We start from the raw sequence: 18830 nt of genomic DNA on the forward strand, positions 1-18830 counted from the left end.
ATTTTATTTATTTTGCCTTCCTAACTCCAGATTCCACACAGCGAACCCAGGTGAAGCCGCCTTCATGTTATTTATTTTCATTGCACTGAACTGCTAGTTATTTATATTTGTTTCACTGAATTAAGTTATTTCTGTTGCACTCAATGAAACCAGTTCAATGAAACTGGTTAATTTGGGCACATTCTGAAATTTTTTGTTCACTCAATATAATTCTCCAAGCCGTTGAAAAAGAAAAGTTTAATGCTTTGGAAATTTCACATTTTCATGTGTGTATATATATATATATATATATATGTGTGTGTGGAAAAGGAGGGACCATAGCCTTGCTTGCTTAAAGTAAATCAGTACATAGGCTTAGTTATAAGACTCGTTATTTCTTCAAATTATCAGATTTCACTCCAGATTTCGACACTTATTTCGTCAGGATGATATCTGATCCTCAAAACCGAAACAATATTTCGATGATATGTTTTAATTAGTCCGTGAGAGGAGACTGTGGAATTTCATTTCATCATATAATGCATGAAATTGTTCCAAGCTCCTAATATGAAAACTATAGCACTTACAAAAGTGATGTATACAGTGATTTGTACCTATTATGAACAGGCATTCAATATGAGTGGGGGAAGTGAACAAAAACAAAAAAACCTCTTGTTAAGAAATCGTTGCGGCCTATTGCAAGTCAAGGCATGGTTGAGCAAGCCAAAAAACATGGTGGCTTCAGACCCCAGCGAGGTAATCCAGGATATGCCTTAAGACCCCAGGGAGCGAGGTGGTCGAGGATGGTGCCGGATAAAGGATATAATTAAATAAGGCTGTTAATTATCTTCAAAAGGAGTGATTTAATTAACCCAAACACCCAATTTTCACTCATGCACTTCCTTGCTGTTTTCTTGGCATGCATGCAAGGTTTCATGGCTTTGGAGTTAGGGAGGAGACATACAAACACCCACACACACTGCCATTTACTATTATAGACAAGCAAATACAACCTGTCGCTTCGCTGACGGGGTGTATTAAGGAGGGGGGTTGAGAGAGGAGGGAGGGGAGGAAGAGAGAACAAGAGAGGAGGGAGGGGAGGGAGAGAGAACAAGAGAGGAGAGAGGGAGGGGAGAGAGAGGAGGCAGGAGGGAGGGGAAGCAAGAAAGGGTGGAAGAGCGAGGAAGGAGGTGGAGAGAGGTGGGAGAGCTATGCCTCACCAAACATTGCTATGGCACAGGAGGGAGGGATGGAGAGAGGAGAGAGGAGAGAGGAGAGAGGAGAAGAGAGAAGAGAGAGATATATATGAAAAAAAAGAGAGAGAAAGGTGAGGGGTGGAGGTGGGGTTAGTAAAGAGAATGATGTTATGCTTAATAACTGAACACACACACACAAAAACAAACTCATGCCAGAACAACTGTACACACAACAACACAACAAAGTTTGTAAAGTAATCCGCTGGCACATCTGCAAAAATTTTGATGTCCCAGTTCAAGAAAATTTGTGGAAACATGAACCAAAAGTAATCACTGAAAACATGGAAGTACCTACTGCTCAAGTATGACCTAATGATCCCATCAAGCGTGAACATCGAAAATGATATAATTAAATAAGATCGTTCATTATCTTCAAAAGGGGTGTTTTAATTAACCCAAACATCCAATTTTCACTGTTGCACTTCCTTGGAGTTTTCTTCGTATCCATGTAAAGTTTCAGGCTGCAAGGTTTTATGGTTTTGGATTTATGGAGGAGATACACTGCCTTTTATTTGGGGGTTGGGGGTGGGGGGTTTGGGGGGCGGTGCTATGTTAATTAGGTAGGGTTTAATGCTAATTGCTCCCAGTATGTAATTGCCCCTGTGACCTTTTCCTACGTTTTTGCATTTATAAGGCTGGCTATAAAAAGGAACGATGCTTTAACAACAACAATGCAGGCCACACCCCGAGGCTGGGATTGATCGGTGTGACTTGAGATTGGGGAGCATGATCGAAGAGGAGATAGTTGGCTGAGGTATGCAATTGAGACAGAGTGTCTCGTTTTTTAGTCTTTCGGCACGACAAAATAGCAGCGATTCTCGTTGTTCGTGCTGCGGTGAATTTGTTTGTGTGCTGAAATAAGATGCCCGCATTGTTTCATCGGCTGAGTTGAGAGGTTGTACATATATATATATATATATATAGAGAGAGAGAGAGAGAGAGAGAGAGAGAGAGAGAGAGAGAGAGAGAGAGAGAGAGAGAGAGAGAGAGAGAGAGAGAGAGAGAGAGAGACAGAGAGAGAGACAGAGAGAGAGACGTGTCTATCAGCCATAACTCGGCGTTATCCCATTGTGTGGTTGAGGAAGAAGGTGGGCTATCATTGTGAGTGGACTTGGGGTAAGAGAGGAGTGGTGTTGGCAAATTAGTTTGTGAGAAGAAGCTGCATGGTGGTTGGTTAGCCTTGGCATTGAATACCACCACATGAATTACCTCACGTACGTTTCCTCTGCAGAGAGTGGCTTAGCACCATTTTGGGTGCGGTTTCCCACGCAGGATGACGCGGTTCGATCCCCAAGCTCCTCAAAGATCATCTCTGGGCAAAGGTAAGTGCCAGAATAAAGGGAAGGATTTTCTTATATTTCATCTTTCCCCATGTCTGTATCTGAGTCTATGTGGAGACATCTCAAAATTAGCTTTAGTTTACCTCACGTTGATATATTCCCATTATAAATATTACATTTATATTGATTAAACCCTTATTTATTAAATTTGCTTGTGTCTGTCTGTTCATTGTGGGTTCAAGTATAAACCTTTGACCTTCCTTTCTGGTGAACGCCTCTGTTATGTGCTTTGCTGCCCTCCATCCCACACAGGTCATAATCTCCAAGGATCATGTGTTCGCCTCCAAGGTAGAACCTTTCAGCTATCTATTCAGGTCGGTGTTAACCGCCCTGTCTATGACAACTGGGTCAAGGGTGGGACACTACCTATATATATATATATATATATATATATATATATATATATATATATATATATATATATATATATATATATATATATATATATATATATATATATATATATATATATATATATATATATATTGTTATGTCTAGCATTTTGAGTGTTCCCAGTCAAAGAAAGATTTCTCCCTTGATTATCAAGTAGCACAACCCAAATGGAAAGCATCAATCTTGCACTCGTGTTTTGCTTTAAGGCTCCATTATCATGAGAAAATCAGCTTTAAACGCAGAGCTTCCATCAAATCTATATCCTGTAACATCATTGGTACGTATCGGGATCCAGGTAGCAAAGTGAAGCAGGATGCCTCATTTTCATAGGGCAACATGTTATAATTTACATCAAATTTGAATGACCAATCAATGCAAAAAAAACTATGCAGATTAGAGAAAAACCTCAACAATAATGAGTTTTCCTGTCCGAAGAGAGATTGACCCTGAACTTCCCAAAGACAGAAACCCTTAAAGTAAATTGTGGCAGAGAAAACTAAAAAAAGTTTTCCTGTTGAGGAGAGTGGAAAGAAAAACGAAGGGGTTGTTACCAGACTGAGTGGCATTGTTACCAAACGATGACCAGGCAGGTTGCCGTTCAAACCTGACCCTGGCCGAGTCATAGCACAGGCTTTAAAAATGGTACAGCAGTTGACATCCAATGGGTTTATGTTTTCTTTGGATAGATGGGCAGATATGTCCCCTTAATTCCCACCCTAACTGCAGTGGATAGAAAAGCACCGTCACTAGATTTCACCTCTTGCACCCAATGTGTTCTGGGAATTTACTTCCCTCAGTCTGCTGTTGAGTTTGTTGGCAGTCATTTCCAGCTATCGTGTGTGTGTGTGTGTGTGTGTGTGTGTGTGTGTGTGTGTGTGTGTGTGTGTGTGTGTGTGTGTGCGTGCGCGTGCGTGCGTGCGTGCGTGCGTGCGCGCGCGTGTGTGTGCGTGTGTTGGTTATCTCCATATGTGGGTTTAAGAAGGTGGAACGGAGCCCTCCCATGTCTCGAAGTATCCACCTGCGTTTCAGTAAGGGATCATGATTCATGGACTAAGTTGTGAAGTTTTCTTTTTCTTGGTTTTGTTCCAAGGGCTCATTTGAAGTTAGTCACCGAGCCCCGGACAGCTTCCAACTGGAGTTTGTTTGTAGTAATATTTCCAGGAATGGTTTTTGTGATCTCTGTAAGGTTCTTCTTTTTCATTCCTGTTGCTCCACTTATTGGTACAATTTTGGATCTCTTCAGTTTCCAGGATCTTTTCTCTTCATTCTTGAAGTCTTCGTCCATCCATCCATTGGGACCATACTCTGTGCAGAGTGTTGCTGCTGCATAAGCAGTTTCCTTGGCGATTGGGTACAAACCTGGACAGGTCACCACTCCAATGCAGGATACTTGAATGGCTCAATCATCCCAGCAAGCTGATACTCATTTTACCAACCTCAGAAGGATGACAGGCTGAGTCAACCCCACCTGGTACTAATTTAACAGCTGAGGGGGATTTGAACTTGGGACCCTCAGATCCCAAGTCCACCACTCTAGCCATTAAGCCAACACCTGGCATGAGGTCTTAGTATTTGGTCATTTTCTTGATTTCTGTATTGTCTATTCCAAAATCACTGGTATTAACACCTCACTTAGCAATGCCTTCTTCTCTTTTTTTTGGACCTAAGTATGATATCTGGTCGCAATGTTTTGTTTTCGATGTTCACACTTGATGGGATCATTAGGTCGGATATGAGCTTCCATGTTTTCAGTGATTGCTTTTGGTAAATGTTCCCACAAATTTTCTGGAACTTGAATATCAAAGCTTTTGTAAATGTGCCAGCGGATTACTTTACAAACTCTGTTGTGTCGTTGTGTACAGCTATTTTGACATGAGATGTTTTTTTTATATCCCAAGAGGAGGTAGCTCATGCTTTCTCTTTCTATATTGCAGAACTTACTCCTGTCCGATTGACTTCGTCTTGCCATTTTTTTTAAAGACGATGGTATGGTATACTTGGTCTTGGTGTACTATATAATTTGTATAATCACATACAACATAATGTTGCACAAATATGAATACAATCATGCACAATATGCATGTATATGTGTGTGTGCACACAATCATGACTCATAGATGTGAATGTGTGTGTGGATGTCCTGTCTGCCACCACTGGTCATCATCTCCACATGTGGGCCCCAAGACTGAACAGAGCCTTCCCTGGTCTTGAAGCACCCCTCTCCACCCCAGCAAGAAACCACGATTCTTGGACAAAGCCGTCTCCTCATTTGTGCTCTGTTTCTCCCTCTATCCCCTTCGTGGTGACGATATCGCTCCGCACAACCTCCCATGTGACTTCCGCGGGGTTCGCTCAATCCCACCCAGAGACATTGCCCCTCCCTCCCCCCCTCGCCTGGACATGGTGCACCACCACAACTGTTCGCCATCTCCATATGCGGTCCCACCGAAGCTCAGTCCCACCTGTCCTCAGTGGAAGGGAGTCAGCAAATCGCACCGCGGGAGGAATTCGGCAAAAGGGAGTCGTCCACGGTGGGAGGGAGTCAACAAAGCTCACCAAGCTGCATGACTCGGCCGTGTCCCAAACACATGTCAATCAGCATATCAGATGCCACAAAAATGGTCCTCGGCCTCACCGGAGCTATTATATTCAGTGCGGTGTTCGATCCGACCGAAGCTGTGTCCCACTTGTCCTTGGCAGGATGGAGTTGATAAAGACCTCCAGGCTACATGCCCAGGCTGCTTCTCAAATGCATGTCAATCAGCATGATACCTAGTGCCAAGTGCACAGCCCTCAGCCTCATCGAAGTTGCAGTTTTTGGCTGTCTTCACTCCCATCAAAGCTGTTCAATTTGGCATGGTCATTGATCCCACCGAAGCTCAGACCCATTCATCCTTCATGGGATAAAATCAGCAAAAGGGAGTCACCATAACTCTGTCCCTCATCCTTGGCCGGAAGAATTTGACAGAACCCAACAAACTGCAGGCCTTGGCCACCTCGCAAACGCATGTAGAACGACGTGACACAGGGCACCACATGTGCTGTCCTCTGTCCCACCAAAGCTGCCGCCCTCGTCATGGTCTTCACCCCCATCAAAACTGTTGTATTTGGCATGGTCTTTGGTCCCATCTTTCCCCGATGAGGGGAGGCAGCAAAGTGTGGCACCGCCTCCTCACCACCATTGTGTGTGTGTGTGTGTGTGTGTGTGTGTGTGTGTGTGTGTGTGTGTGTGTGTGTGTGTGTGTGTGTGTGTGTGTGTGTGTGTGTGTGTGTGACAACTCTTCCATGAGCCTCTGAAATTGCAAAAGAAAATAAGGTGAAAAAGTTTTTTTTCCAGTTACTACAATGAAGAATCAAGAGTGACACTTAAATGTACTTTTATAAGGGAGGTTGAAGGACTAAGCAAAGATTAAAAATGAAACTAAGTGCAATAAATGCAGTGAAAATATTAGAAAATTGTACTGACGTTGGTCGAACTGTTACTGGTAAAAGGAAAGTTTATCCAAACCGACAGTCGGGGAAGGACATCGCTCTGAGAGCTATACTTGTACTCTGGCAAGTAAAATAGAAAGGAGAAGCCAAATTACTCATGGGCAACGCAAAACAGATCGTGACCGCTGTAGATTCAGCAAAATACAGGAAATACTGAAAAACGATTTTTGTTCAGTTTATTGTGTTAAAAAAAAAAACGCTTTTGCTTGCAATAAAAATCTTGCGAGTTAAATACCGTCCCAAAACAGTATTTTTTTAAAAAGAGAACTATTTTCGAAAGTGTTTTTGAAGTATTTTTTTTTGTGATGATTAACACAATCTCTCATTGGTTTGTGCAAGTCACATTTTTATTCAGTCAGGGCGATTTCAAGATTCAGAACATAAATTTTGTTGGTTGTCTTTGAGCTCCTATCCCGAGTTGCTCTGAGGGTAGGAAGAGTGGACCACGAAGCACCGACTGGCTCCACATGTAAACCAGACCAGATGCAACAGGTGTATGCAGGACATACAATGCAACAGGTGTATGCAGGGTTACCCCTTTCATGCAGGACATACAATGAACCGGGTGAGTTTTTAATGACAATGTAATTGCAACTTGGCAATTAATTCACCTGGTCAAGCTCATTTTCCAGATTCAACCAAAAAAAATTTAAATGCTGCTTTTTTTGTTTCTTTCACCTGGTATTTGAACCCACAATATCTGGAATATCAATCTATTGCCTGTATTACTATGCTGTTGATTTTTATAGAGATTGGAAGAAAGAGGTGACGGAGGGTAAAAAAAACAAAAACTTAATGACTTACGCAGCAGCGGAGCCACATTGTACGTAACAAGCAAGGGAATAAACAAATAGGAAAAGAGGATAGAGAGGAGGGAAGGAAACAGTAATGTGTAAGTTAGATGGTTGGGTTAGGTTGGGCAGAATTAATGAGGGTAGAAAAGATCAAGGGTATTGGAAATGATGGATGGCATGAGATGTTAGTGTACCACCTGCTTGAATCCCTGGAGAGTAGAGTGGGGTTGATCAGTCATAGAAAGGTCATTCCACAAACGAGAAAATAGAAGAACAAAAGTGATGAGGTGTTCAGTATGATTTGGTTTTGGAAGTTCAAACAAGAGAAGAATGCATGCATCCTGGAGGATCCGGTGAGGGTCGGATGGCTGAAAAAAGCGGAGGGAGCTAGACCGGAGGACAGGAGGTAAAAATACAGAGGGCACATCTCCAATGTGAGCGCAACAAGCCTTGTGATTCGGCCTCATTGCAGGAGATATCGATGTTGTTGTTCTTGCTGTTGCTGTTACTGTTAAACTGCTCTGGGAACGTCAAAGTGAGAACATTTCCGTAGCTGAGAATGTACACTGGAGAGGTCACCACTCCATCACAGAGTCCTGCTGAACCAGGCCTCCACAAATGCAAGAATTTCTAATTTTGCCAGGGTGCTGGCATAAAATGGCCTTCTCCTCCTTTTAAAAAAGCGCCATGGGATCTTAAACATCCATAACTGCTGGCAGATGGGCTAACATGATGTCCTCCAATGGACGGCGCATCAATTGATTCAACACTCTGCCTGTGAACTACCTCCGACACCACCATACCCATAAATATATTTTTATGGTCCTAATCTAGAAGCCATTATGCTTCTATTACAAAATGATTCCAAAAAAGGTCACAGTCTTAAAATGGAGGCAATGTGCTTTCACTTGCAAGTAATAATTAGTCGGCAAGATTTGGACTTGACTAAATTTTAAGCACTCACATCTGCTTCTTTTATGTAAATAGTAATCATGCTTTTATTGCATTACTCAACAAACCATCCTTTGCAGAATAATGACATAATGTCTCAAGATTTTTAGATACGTCAGTCCTTGAAGGGAGAATAAACTGCTAAAAAAAAGAAAAGACAATGGGTTGAACATGTAAAAATGAGCATGAGAGCATTGGTGATAAAATGGAGGAAGCTGTGAAGCTGAATAATGATAAATATTTTTAGGAGAAAAGCAATTTTAATCGACAATGTAAAACTCGTCTTGATCATGAGGGCTCATCATGAAGGCGAGGCTGAGCTTACCCAACAATATGGTTGGGTCTAAACTGAGACTATTAAAGGCATTGGGCTCGGCAGGTCAAAGTTTCTCATAAAGTTGTCTTGGTGTCTTTCCTTCTCACCTCCCAATATTATCAGCCCGTCCCTCGCTCAGCAGAAGACGGTGTTTAGCAATCACTTCTGTGTGTCTGCGTCTGTCCGGGCCATAACTTTTTAACCATTTTCGCTTTTGTCATCAAATTTTCAACAAAGGTTTATTTTGAGAATATGGAGAAGTCAAATTAATAATTAACATAATTTTCATTCTTATTATGATGATTATTGTTGTTCTCTGACCCTTTTTATGATTTTTATTTCTTTAACATTTTTTTTTCTCAGAAACCACTTGTCTGATTCAAAATTTCAGGGTAGGAGCGAGCCAGCATAGAGAATATTTTAATCATTGTGACGTCATGCGTCATGTGGTATGGCAGCCATCTTGGATTAAACGCAAAAAAATTAAAACACTATTTCTCTGAAATGTCTGATCGGAAAAATTTGAAACGTGGCACATCTCATTCTACTCCCAATGGGGAATAAGTGATTGTGAGGACTACGTCATCAGGGAAGTGGTAGAACAGTCACAAATATTTTAAATGAAATCCTTGTTTACCATTGCGATTCAGTGTGTTCAGGACGTAACATTTTTACCAATTGAGCATTTGTCATCAAATCTTAAACAAACCTTTATTATGAGACTGTGGAAAACGCGAATGAATAAAATGTATCATTTTTACCTCCACCACCGAAGGTGAAGGAAGTTATATGTTCACCCCTCTCTGTCTGTTTGTTTGTCTGTTTGTGTGCAGGATATCTCAAAAAATTGTGGACGGACCTGGATGAAATTTTGTGGGCAGGTTGTGTGTGTGAGAAGGATGAACTGATTCGATTTTGGTGAAGATCTGGATCGGGATCCGACTACTATAATTTTTTAAGTGATTCTTCACCATTGAGAAATAGGGCCAAAAATGATATACCGCACGATGTCTCAAAAAGTTGAGGATGGATTCAGATGAAACTTGGTGGACATGTTGGCTGTGTGACAAGGAAGAATTGCTTCAATCTTGGTGAATATCCGAATCCGGATCTGACAATTTTTTCAGTGATTCTTCACCATTGAGAGATAGGGCTCAACGAGAATATACAGTATAGCACGACATCTCAAAAAGTTGTGGACGGATTTGAATGAAACGTGCTGCATAGGTCGGGTATGTGACCACGACGAATTGATTCGATTTTGGTGAAGATCCAAATCTGGATCTGGATACAATAATTATTTAATTCTCAAAGTGATTCTTCACCATTGAGCGTTAGGGCCAAAAACGATATATCGTATGATATTTCAAAAATGTATTGGGCCCGACATGTTCTCGTGGATCAGGAATTATGTGGTGGAGGTATGTGCTGTACCGAGTGCTGTTGTAGTTTTTAACTGTTGCCTTTATCACATTTATTTCAAGTGCAAAGCAGATGTACATGTGCTTTGCATTTTTAGATGCTTTCTCGTTATCATTATTATTATTGTCATTCTCTCTCTCTCACTCTCACTCTCACTCTCTCTCTCTCTCTCTCTTCCATGAAACTTTTATCTTTTACCACTCTCCCTCTTTCATTTTTTGCATATGCAATATATAAATATAGCCACTGAGGAAGAAGGAAATTTATAACATAAAATAATTCAAATATTACATTTATATGCAATAAAGGGGCAAGATGGTGGAAAGGTATGCAAAATCACCTCTCAGCTGTCTCGCCTGGATTCAAATGCTGACCCAGCTATAAACTGTCATCCTAGTGTTTCACAGGCATGGTGATTCATCAACGTGTGTGCGCCATCCCTCACATTGACGTTAAACTGGGCGTCCCGTCTCCTGGTATTGGTGGATTTTAAAGATCACATGGTGTCCTTCGCGAAGAATTCGTGAGCTGACGGCACCATGAACAAATTCCAAATTCCTGCCCTAATTATCCCGCCCCCTCCCGGAGGGAGGGATTGGGATATTGTAATCGTCCGGTTTGTTTGTTTGTTTGTCTGTCTGTCTGTTAGCAACTTTACAGCAAAACGGCTTTAGCAAACACTATCAAATTTAATCCACAGGTGGGCAATGAACCTTGGACGACCCCATTAACTTTTGGGTCCAATTGCATCAAAGGTCAAGGTCACGAAAAGATCAAAATTGTTTTTCGCTCATAACTTCGTCAAAAATGATCTGATTTACTTCAAACTAAGCTTATAGTGAACCTTATTCTATTTGTCACTTATAATCCTACCCATTCCTATAGTGAAAAATGCATATTTGTGAATATTGGTCGGGTCCGAACTTTTGGGGGTCATGGTCATCGGTCAAAATTACAAATTTTCCATTAAAACTAAAACATGGTTACGAAAATACAACTTTACGGGAAAACGGCTGGCTCAAACACTGTCAAATTGTATCCACAGGTGGGTAATGAACCTCGGATGACCCCATTAACTTTTGGGTCCAATTAGGTCAAATGTCAAGGTCAGGTTACGAAAAGGTCAAAATCTTTTTCGCTCATAACTTCATCAAAAATAGTTTAATTGACTTCAAACTAAGACGAAAATATTCCTTATAATCAACATTCAGGTTAAGGATATATCAAATTTAAATTTGATCCCCAAAATAACTTTATGCCTTAAATGGGCGGGATTTGTTGTGCCTGGCACCACTTGTTACTGCTGGGAAGGCAACGGCGAACCACCCAGTATAAATCTTGCCATGAAACTACTGCAGCACCGATGCTCTGAAACAGAGTATGGTACATCAGAATCAGAATGTGGTAAAGAGCGTTGCCATGCAATGGTGGGAAGTTCAAAGAATACACATTGCCAGAATCCAATCTACTGTATAGAGCAGTGTTTCTCAAGGTGGGGCGCACGCCCCACCAGTGGGGCGTGGCAATATTTTGGTGGGGCATGAGGATTGAGAATTAATGAATCAATATATGATCGCTTTCATAGCTTTGCTATGAGTTCCCTTCTTGGTTGACTCAGCCATTTCTGGTGGATTTATCTGAAGTACCAGAGCAATACCAAGAGGAGTTATGCGAGTTGCAACAAGATGAGTCTGTGAAAACTCATTTCAAGATCAAAGGAACCATGATGTGGCTGTCTGAGAAGAGCGAAAATAAATACCCAAACTCGACTACTTTGGCAAGGGAAGTACTGTATTGATAAATTTTCCATCATCTTATTTCGTCGAATGTGGATTTAGTGTTGTTACCGATTTGCTGCAAGCTCAGAGAAATCGACTGGAAATCACGAAACGTGATTTAAGGCTGAAACTGACAAAATTGGGTCCTCGAATCAAACAAATCTGCAGCCAACGTCGAGGGCAGGGCATCCATTGAAGTGAGTAGCAATTGAATAAAATTTGCAATAAAGTTTTAATAAAGTCTTTTGAATATATACTGTAGTACGATTTTTTTTGAAAATCAAAGTGGGGCGTGGGACAAAAAAGGTTGAGAAACACTGGTATAGAGTTTAGCAGGCCGTGGAACAAAACTAAGTCGAAGAAAACAAGCGAAAATTATTTTCCCGTTTTTTCTTTTCTTTCAAATATCCATTGATAAATTAGAGAGATTGATGCAATGGTTCCAGATTCCTCATGATTTCTTTTCCTTCTTGAGCAAAACTTTATTTCTGATCTGTTTACATTTCATTATATGTTTGTTTTTGCGTTTTAAAGCAAACAGTCCTCATCGCATACAGTATTTGGTTGTAAATATCCTCTGTCAATGCAGCTTCTTATGATTATTTGGTCACTATCCTTATCAATCAATTATCATAATTATCAATGTCCAGCACAATATTCAGGCCCTGAATTGTATAATCTGATAAGATGTCTGCACATCTGAGAAATAGTGAGCTGTATCCTTACCATTTGTCCATTCTTCCCTCAAGCTCTGGCAGCAGAAAATGCTCATGGAATTGTAGGATCGATGAAAGGTTCGAGAAAATACCATTGATGGTCTCTGCTGGGAATGAGCCCTTGCTCTTGGCTTCTTCTATGAGCCTGGTGTAGAATACCTAAATAATTAGGTGGACATAATAAACATATGCAGGTGCTGGAGTGAACAGTAATCATGAGTCAAAGTGACTTTTCATGTCATATTATTTGAAGCTTCTTATGGGCTTCTTATGTTGTCCAAATGTGGTTTCAGGGTTTATTTTTTAATTTCCATCAACAAATTGTCATCATGTTATGTGCCAAGAGCACATTAGTCACTGTTGTTGGATTGGTACGCCTTTTATTGTGAGATTGACACACCTTTTCACAAAACGTGTCATGTCTACGCCTGACAATTTGGTTGCTGTACTGGTACATAATCACGTCCACTTAAATTTTGTGAAAGGCACCATGGAGTATTTCAAGCATACAAGCCAATGCCAGCAGATGGGATAGCTAGTTTAACGTCCTCTCTGAAGGATGGCATACTAAAGGACGCAATGCCCTGCCTGTGAAGCACTTGGGCCAGGAATCGTACCTGGACTACACTGGCCAGAGTAACAGGTGTAAAGACAGCTTTGAATCTGGCCACATTATCAGTACAAAGAGGAATGACAACAGGATAGATTAGATGTAGCGTACTTGCCATGAGTTGTCTTGTCTGGGTTTGATTCTTAGTCCACCAATAAACTAACCATGGTGCTTTCACAGACAATGGAATTGCATTAATTAGTACAATGTCCTCGGAGGGGATGTTAAGCCGACTGTCCTGTCTGCTAGAATATGCTTTTGGATGTGAAGGACTCGACGGTACCTTTCACAATTGTAGGCTATGTGCGCCAGTACCCTGGCCAAAGTCTAAAGCTTTGCTCTCATTTAAGGCAGCTTCGGCAGCATCCTATGACTGAGTAGCGACTTCATCTGGGGTTAATTCTTATTAAGAGGAACGTTCATGATCAGTACTGGGTACCCTCCTTCCCCAAAAGAGGGTGTGGTAAACATAGCACTCACCAGTGCAACATTCTACTCTGGTGAAGATACCATGGGGATCTGTAACCTCCACAATGGAGGAAAGGCAGCCAGCTTAATTTACGCTGACAAAGGACAGCATGGTCCACAATGCAGCAGATGCAGATGGCAGTTTTAATCGGATCTGATTCCACAAGGAATAGATACATTGATGACAATCATGCTAGCGACTGAGCTGTCCCACTGCTCATTCTGAAAAAGTCACTTAATGTACCAATACTTATTTTAATTCAAATATACAGTACAAAGCAAACCTGTCCATATCTGCATGCCACACTAACCAATTATTACCTTGTCAAGTAGCTGAAGCCGTTGTACGTATGCTCGCTCAGTGAGGAGGAGTTCAAGTGCCACGTTGTACAGCTTTTGGACTGGTTCTGATGTCTAGAGAACACAAGATTTTAGTATTTTGCATAAAAAATATTTCCATGAGGTATGTGCTCATTAAGCCTGGTGTTGGCTTAGTGGTTAGGGTGGTGGCTTGGGATCCCAGTGTCCTGAGTTCAAGCCCCGTTGGCTGCTGAATTAACACCAGGGGGTTGACTCAGCCTGTCATCCTTCCGAGGTCGGCGAAATGAGTACCAGTGTACTGGTCCCGGTGTATGCCCCGGTTAGAATAGGTGTACCATATCCCTGTGTGTCGTAAGAGGCGACCAGGGTTGGCGTCAGGAAGGGCATCCGGCCATAAAACATTGCCTCACAAAAAGCCAAACCCCTGCACAGCAGGGAAAAATGGCTGTAAAAACGGTCATTTTATTTTTTTTATGTGCTCATTGGGCTCTCCAGAGGGCCTGTGAGGATTTCCCTTGATTTGCCATTTCATTTGATGTTATGGCTGACATTATGGCAACTGCTTCCACTGTACATTTGATATTAAAATTAACTTTTGACAAGCCTCAGTCTTTATTTTCCAAATGGAAGAATTACTTTATGGAGAATTCACTAAATTGCAGTCAATTATTAATTGTGGGTTTATTTTCCTTTACTCTTGGCAAATCTCACAAACAGGAGAATGATTTTGATGGATTGGTTCCATGGAGGACCATTCGTGTTGTATCACATTTTTGATTTAACCAGGGTTTCAGAATATTAAGTTATTTGCTTGTTTATTTACAGTATATATTATTAATGTATAATTGCATATGTAAACCTGTCCCCAGATCTGTGGTGTGAGGAATCTCTGGGTCGCTCCTGGGAGATCGATTGGCTATCTCCTTACTATGGGCCTGACCTGGGCTAATTAACAACAACAACCGGTCCCTCATTCAGCATCCACAAAAAGTAGAGAGAGAGAGAGAGAGAGAGAGAGAGAGAGAGAGAGAGAGAGAGAGAGAGAGAGAGAGAGAGAGAGAGAGAGAGAGAGAGAGAGATTAATGAATGAATGAATGAATGAATGAATGACCATCCCATCAATAAGAGAGAAAGAGGGGAAATATGAAAGAGGAATGACATGACCAGAGAGAAGGAGATTAAGGAGAAGAGAATGTGAAACACACACATGTGAAACATAGTAGTTATGGTGTATAGAATCTGCAAATCCAGGAAGAAGGAAAGAAGGGGTTGTTGATAAGATGGCATATATGTCTCAGCTCTTCATTGGCTGTCACCCAACTTACAATTACCTGATTGAGTGTTTCCAGTTTCCTTGAGCAGTTGGGAACTGATATTGATCTACTGTCTGAATCTTCCCCAGAAGTGTGTCTTTCAAACAGATTGTGTTTTTTCTCCTCCATTAATGGCACCAAATCGGTTTCTTGTAAAGCACCAATGCCTGTTCCACGAAAAGCCTCCTCATTTCTGTAAAAAGAAGAGTAAGATTGGATGGAGTCATGGCTGGTTCCTTCCCACAAAGCAAGGGAGCATGTTCAACCAGCTAATACCCCTTCTGTAGCGCAAAGTGAACCATAGTGAGCTCTTCTGATTCTTTCAGATGTGCACAACAGATCATTTCTATTATTTTGTCCCTTCCTGAAGGTCCAGTCACACCTTGACGTTTTAGCCAGCTAATGCCGATTTTTGAAAAATTTGTCTAAAACCCTGGCACACGTCAAATACATTATGGGTAAGTTTTGGAAACGTTGAGAGCACGCTGAAAAACACTGCCATACGTCGTAGTACGCTGGCTTTCATCGTTGTACTTTGCGGTTGTCCTCAAATTTTAGCATGCTTGAAATTTTACGACTTATGCCAGCGTATGACTCACACGTTCCGCTACGCTGGACATAAGTTGTAGGCACGTTACGCGATCGTTGACACACGTCGACACACGTTACTTGTAAGTTAATCATAAGTCGAAACACGTCGAGGTAATGTTTAGCGTACCCGAAAGTTATTTCTAACCTATAAGTAACGTGTTGTAGGCACATTACGCGATCGTTGACACACGTCGACACACGTTACTTGTAAGGTACTCATAAGTCGAAACGCGTCAAGGTAATGGTTAGCGTCAGTGTTCCAGACTCCCTGGTTTTTATTATTATTTTTTTTCTTCGGTATGATGGTGATGTTGACACTTCGATTTATAGTGCGGTTATGATTTAAATCGTTGAGCGGCAGCCTATTAATTATATTATATTATAACCGCACTAGAAATCGAAGTGTCAACATCACCGTCATACTGAAGAAAAAAAAAAACCAGGGAGTCTGGAACACTGACGCTAACCATTACCTCGACGTGTTTTTACTTATGAGTAACTTACAAGTAACTTTTGTCGACGTGTGCCAACGATCGCATATCGTGCATACAACTTATTCCCATCGCATGCGGAACGTGTGAGGCATACGGCAAGTATGTCGTAAAAATTTTAACACGTTTAAAATTTCAAGACGTATTCCACTTACTACGACGTATGATAGCGTACTTTAGCATTTTATTCACATATACCAAACTTACCCATGCCGTATTCGACGTGCGCCAGCGTTTTAGACGCATTTTTCAGAGGTCGGCATATGCTGGCAAGATCGCCAAGGTGTGACTGCGATGTTGACACTTCCATTTCTCCGGCGGTTATGATTTGAATCGTTGTGCGGCAGCCTTTTAATAGGCTACGCCACGTGATCGTCGGCGATACGTGCAGCGCGCTCTGCATAAGTTAGACTATCATTGTGCATAGGTTGTGAACGCCGGCAACAGGCGAAGCATTCGTTGGTATAAGTTATCTCTAAGACAACGAAACGTTCTGTGTCCGTTACTAATATGCCATGCATACAACCAACTCATTATGAATACGTCCGAATCTTTAAAAGAAAACATCAAACGTTCAGCGTAAGCCAGCGTTTTACATACATTTTGATACGTTGCCATTGCTGGCGAAAACGTCAAGGTGTGACTGGGCCTTTACAATTGTATTGTTTCTGTCATTTACCTAGCCCCCACCCCCACATCACTGCAGCTCTTTATCTTCTGTGCATAGCAGGATTTAACACAGCTCAACTTGGTGTACCAGCTTGCACAGCTCAACTTCAACTCAGCAATGTGAAAGGGCATTATTGTCACAAAAAAAATCCTGCTGGCATTCAAATTATTCACCACCATATAAAATCCACCACCAGTGGCTTATGCCTCGTCTCCACCAGAAGATTGTGCAATAAGAGACTTAACCACAGCTTAACTATTGAAAGATGGAACTATAATATTGTTGTGGTTTTGAGAAACTGCTATTGTAAATGTGCACTCACGACACGTAGGTCCTTCAGCGTAGTTATTTTGTAATAAATGTTTAGAATGGTCCCTTACCTTTAGATGGGTCAATGCGATCCAAAATGCATTCGAACAGGTATATTAGCATTCAGCCCCTATTTTTCTTTTGCACATGGAAGGTTGTCGGCAAGGCATTGGCACTGGTAACCATTTGATGCGAACGTGTGCCGATCCCTTCCATCCATTCCCTTTATCGTTAATTTCCTCTCTCTCTCTCTCTCTCTCTCTCTCTCTCTCTCTCTCTCTCTCTCTCTCTCTCTCTCTCTCTCTCTCTCTCTCTCTCTCTCTCTCTCTCTCTCTCTCTCTCTCTCTCTCTCTCTCTCTCTCTCTCTCTCTCTCTCTCTCTCTCTCTCTCTCTCTCTCTCTCTCTCTCTCTCTCTCTCTCTCTCTCTCTCTCTCTCTCTCTCTCTCTCTCTCTCTCTCTCTCTCTCTCTCTCTCTCTCTCTCTCTCTCTCTCTCTCTCTTTCTCTCTCTCTCTCTCTCTCTCTCTTTCTCTCTCTTTCTCTCTTTCTTTCTCTCTCTCTCTCTCTCTCTCTCTCTCTCTTTCTCTCTTTCTCTCTTTCTCTATTTCTCTGTTTCTCTCTCTCTCTCTCTCTCTTTCGTTCTCTCTCTCTCTTTCTCTCTCTTTCTCTCTTTTCTCTCTTTCTCTCTCTTTCTCTCTCTTTCTCTCTTTCTCTCTTTCTCTCTTTCTCTCTTTTCTCTCTTTCTCTCTTTCTCTCTTTCTCTCTTTCTCTCTTTCTCTCTCTCTCTCTCTCTTTCTCTCTTTCTCTCTCTTTCTCTCTCTTTCTCTCTTTCTCTCTTTCTCTCTTTCTCTCTTTCTCTCTTTCTCTCTTTCTCTCTTTCTCTCTTTCTCTCTTTCTCTCTTTCTCTCTTTCTCTCTTTCTCACACCACACGTAACTACACGCACTTTAATTTCATACAGACTGTACTTTGACACGATCTCTTCCTCCACGCACGTAAGGCAATCACGACATTAAAGACCCAGTCACACCTTGACGTTTCAGCCAGCTTATGCCAATTTTTGGAAAATTTGTGTAAAACGCTGGTACATGTCGAACACGTTATGGGTAAGTTTTGATAACATTGAGAGCACGCTGAAAAACACTGCCATACGTCGTAGTACGCTGGCTTTAAATGTTGTACTTTTTAGTTGTCTTCAAATTTTCCATGCTTGAAATTTTAAGACTTATGCCAGCGTATGACTCACACGTTCCACATACGCTGGCCATAAGTTGTAGGCACGTCACGCGATCGTTGACACACGTCGACACACGTGAATAGTAAGTTACTCATAAGCCGGAACAAGTCGAGGTAATGTTTAGCGCACCCAAAACTTATTTCTAACCTATGAGTAACGTGTTGTACGCACGTTACGCGATCGTTGGCACACGTCGACAAAAGTTACTTGTAAGAAACTCGCAAGTCGAAACATGTCAATGTAATGGTAAACGTCAGTGTTCCAGACTCCATGGTTTTTTTTATTTTTTTTTTCGGTATGACGGTGATGTTGACACTTCGATTTGTAGTGCAGTCATAATATAATATAATTAAAAGGCTGCCGCTCAACGATATAAATCATAACCA

The 18830-nt window shown here is 41.5% G+C and overlaps 1 protein-coding gene and 1 long non-coding RNA gene across 8 annotated transcripts in view; one reads left to right on the plus strand and one right to left on the minus strand.

Annotated features, from left to right (window-relative positions):
* LOC147027772 (uncharacterized) overlaps nt 1-6678 on the plus strand; it is a 57385-nt gene extending 50707 nt beyond the window's left edge. For 3 of the 7 annotated variants that reach the window (XR_015057268.1, XR_015057269.1, XR_015057270.1), the window contains 4 exons: nt 1870-1989; nt 2467-2557; nt 2828-2889; nt 4903-6678. This is a non-coding gene — a long non-coding RNA (uncharacterized LOC147027772). Of the gene's footprint in view, nt 1-30; nt 51-1869; nt 1990-2466; nt 2558-2827; nt 2890-4902 lie in introns of all 7 variants that reach the window. The other 4 variants (XR_015057266.1, XR_015057271.1, XR_015057273.1 and 1 more) reach the window with 2 other exon arrangements.
* LOC147027771 (FYVE, RhoGEF and PH domain-containing protein 2-like) overlaps nt 1-18830 on the minus strand; it is a 107317-nt gene that overhangs the window by 62875 nt on the left and 25612 nt on the right. Inside the window, exons 3-5 of the mRNA XM_085877397.1 lie at nt 15168-15342; nt 13837-13929; nt 12448-12596 (exon numbers count right to left, since the gene is read on the minus strand). Coding sequence (XP_085733523.1) covers nt 12448-12596; nt 13837-13929; nt 15168-15342 — 417 coding nt within the window. The remainder of the gene's footprint in view (nt 1-12447; nt 12597-13836; nt 13930-15167; nt 15343-18830) is intronic.

This window comes from Eptatretus burgeri, chromosome 4 (assembly GCF_056783735.1).
Source record: "Eptatretus burgeri isolate ZD-2024b chromosome 4, Ebu_testis_v1, whole genome shotgun sequence".
Taxonomy (NCBI): Eukaryota; Metazoa; Chordata; class Myxini; order Myxiniformes; family Myxinidae; genus Eptatretus; species Eptatretus burgeri.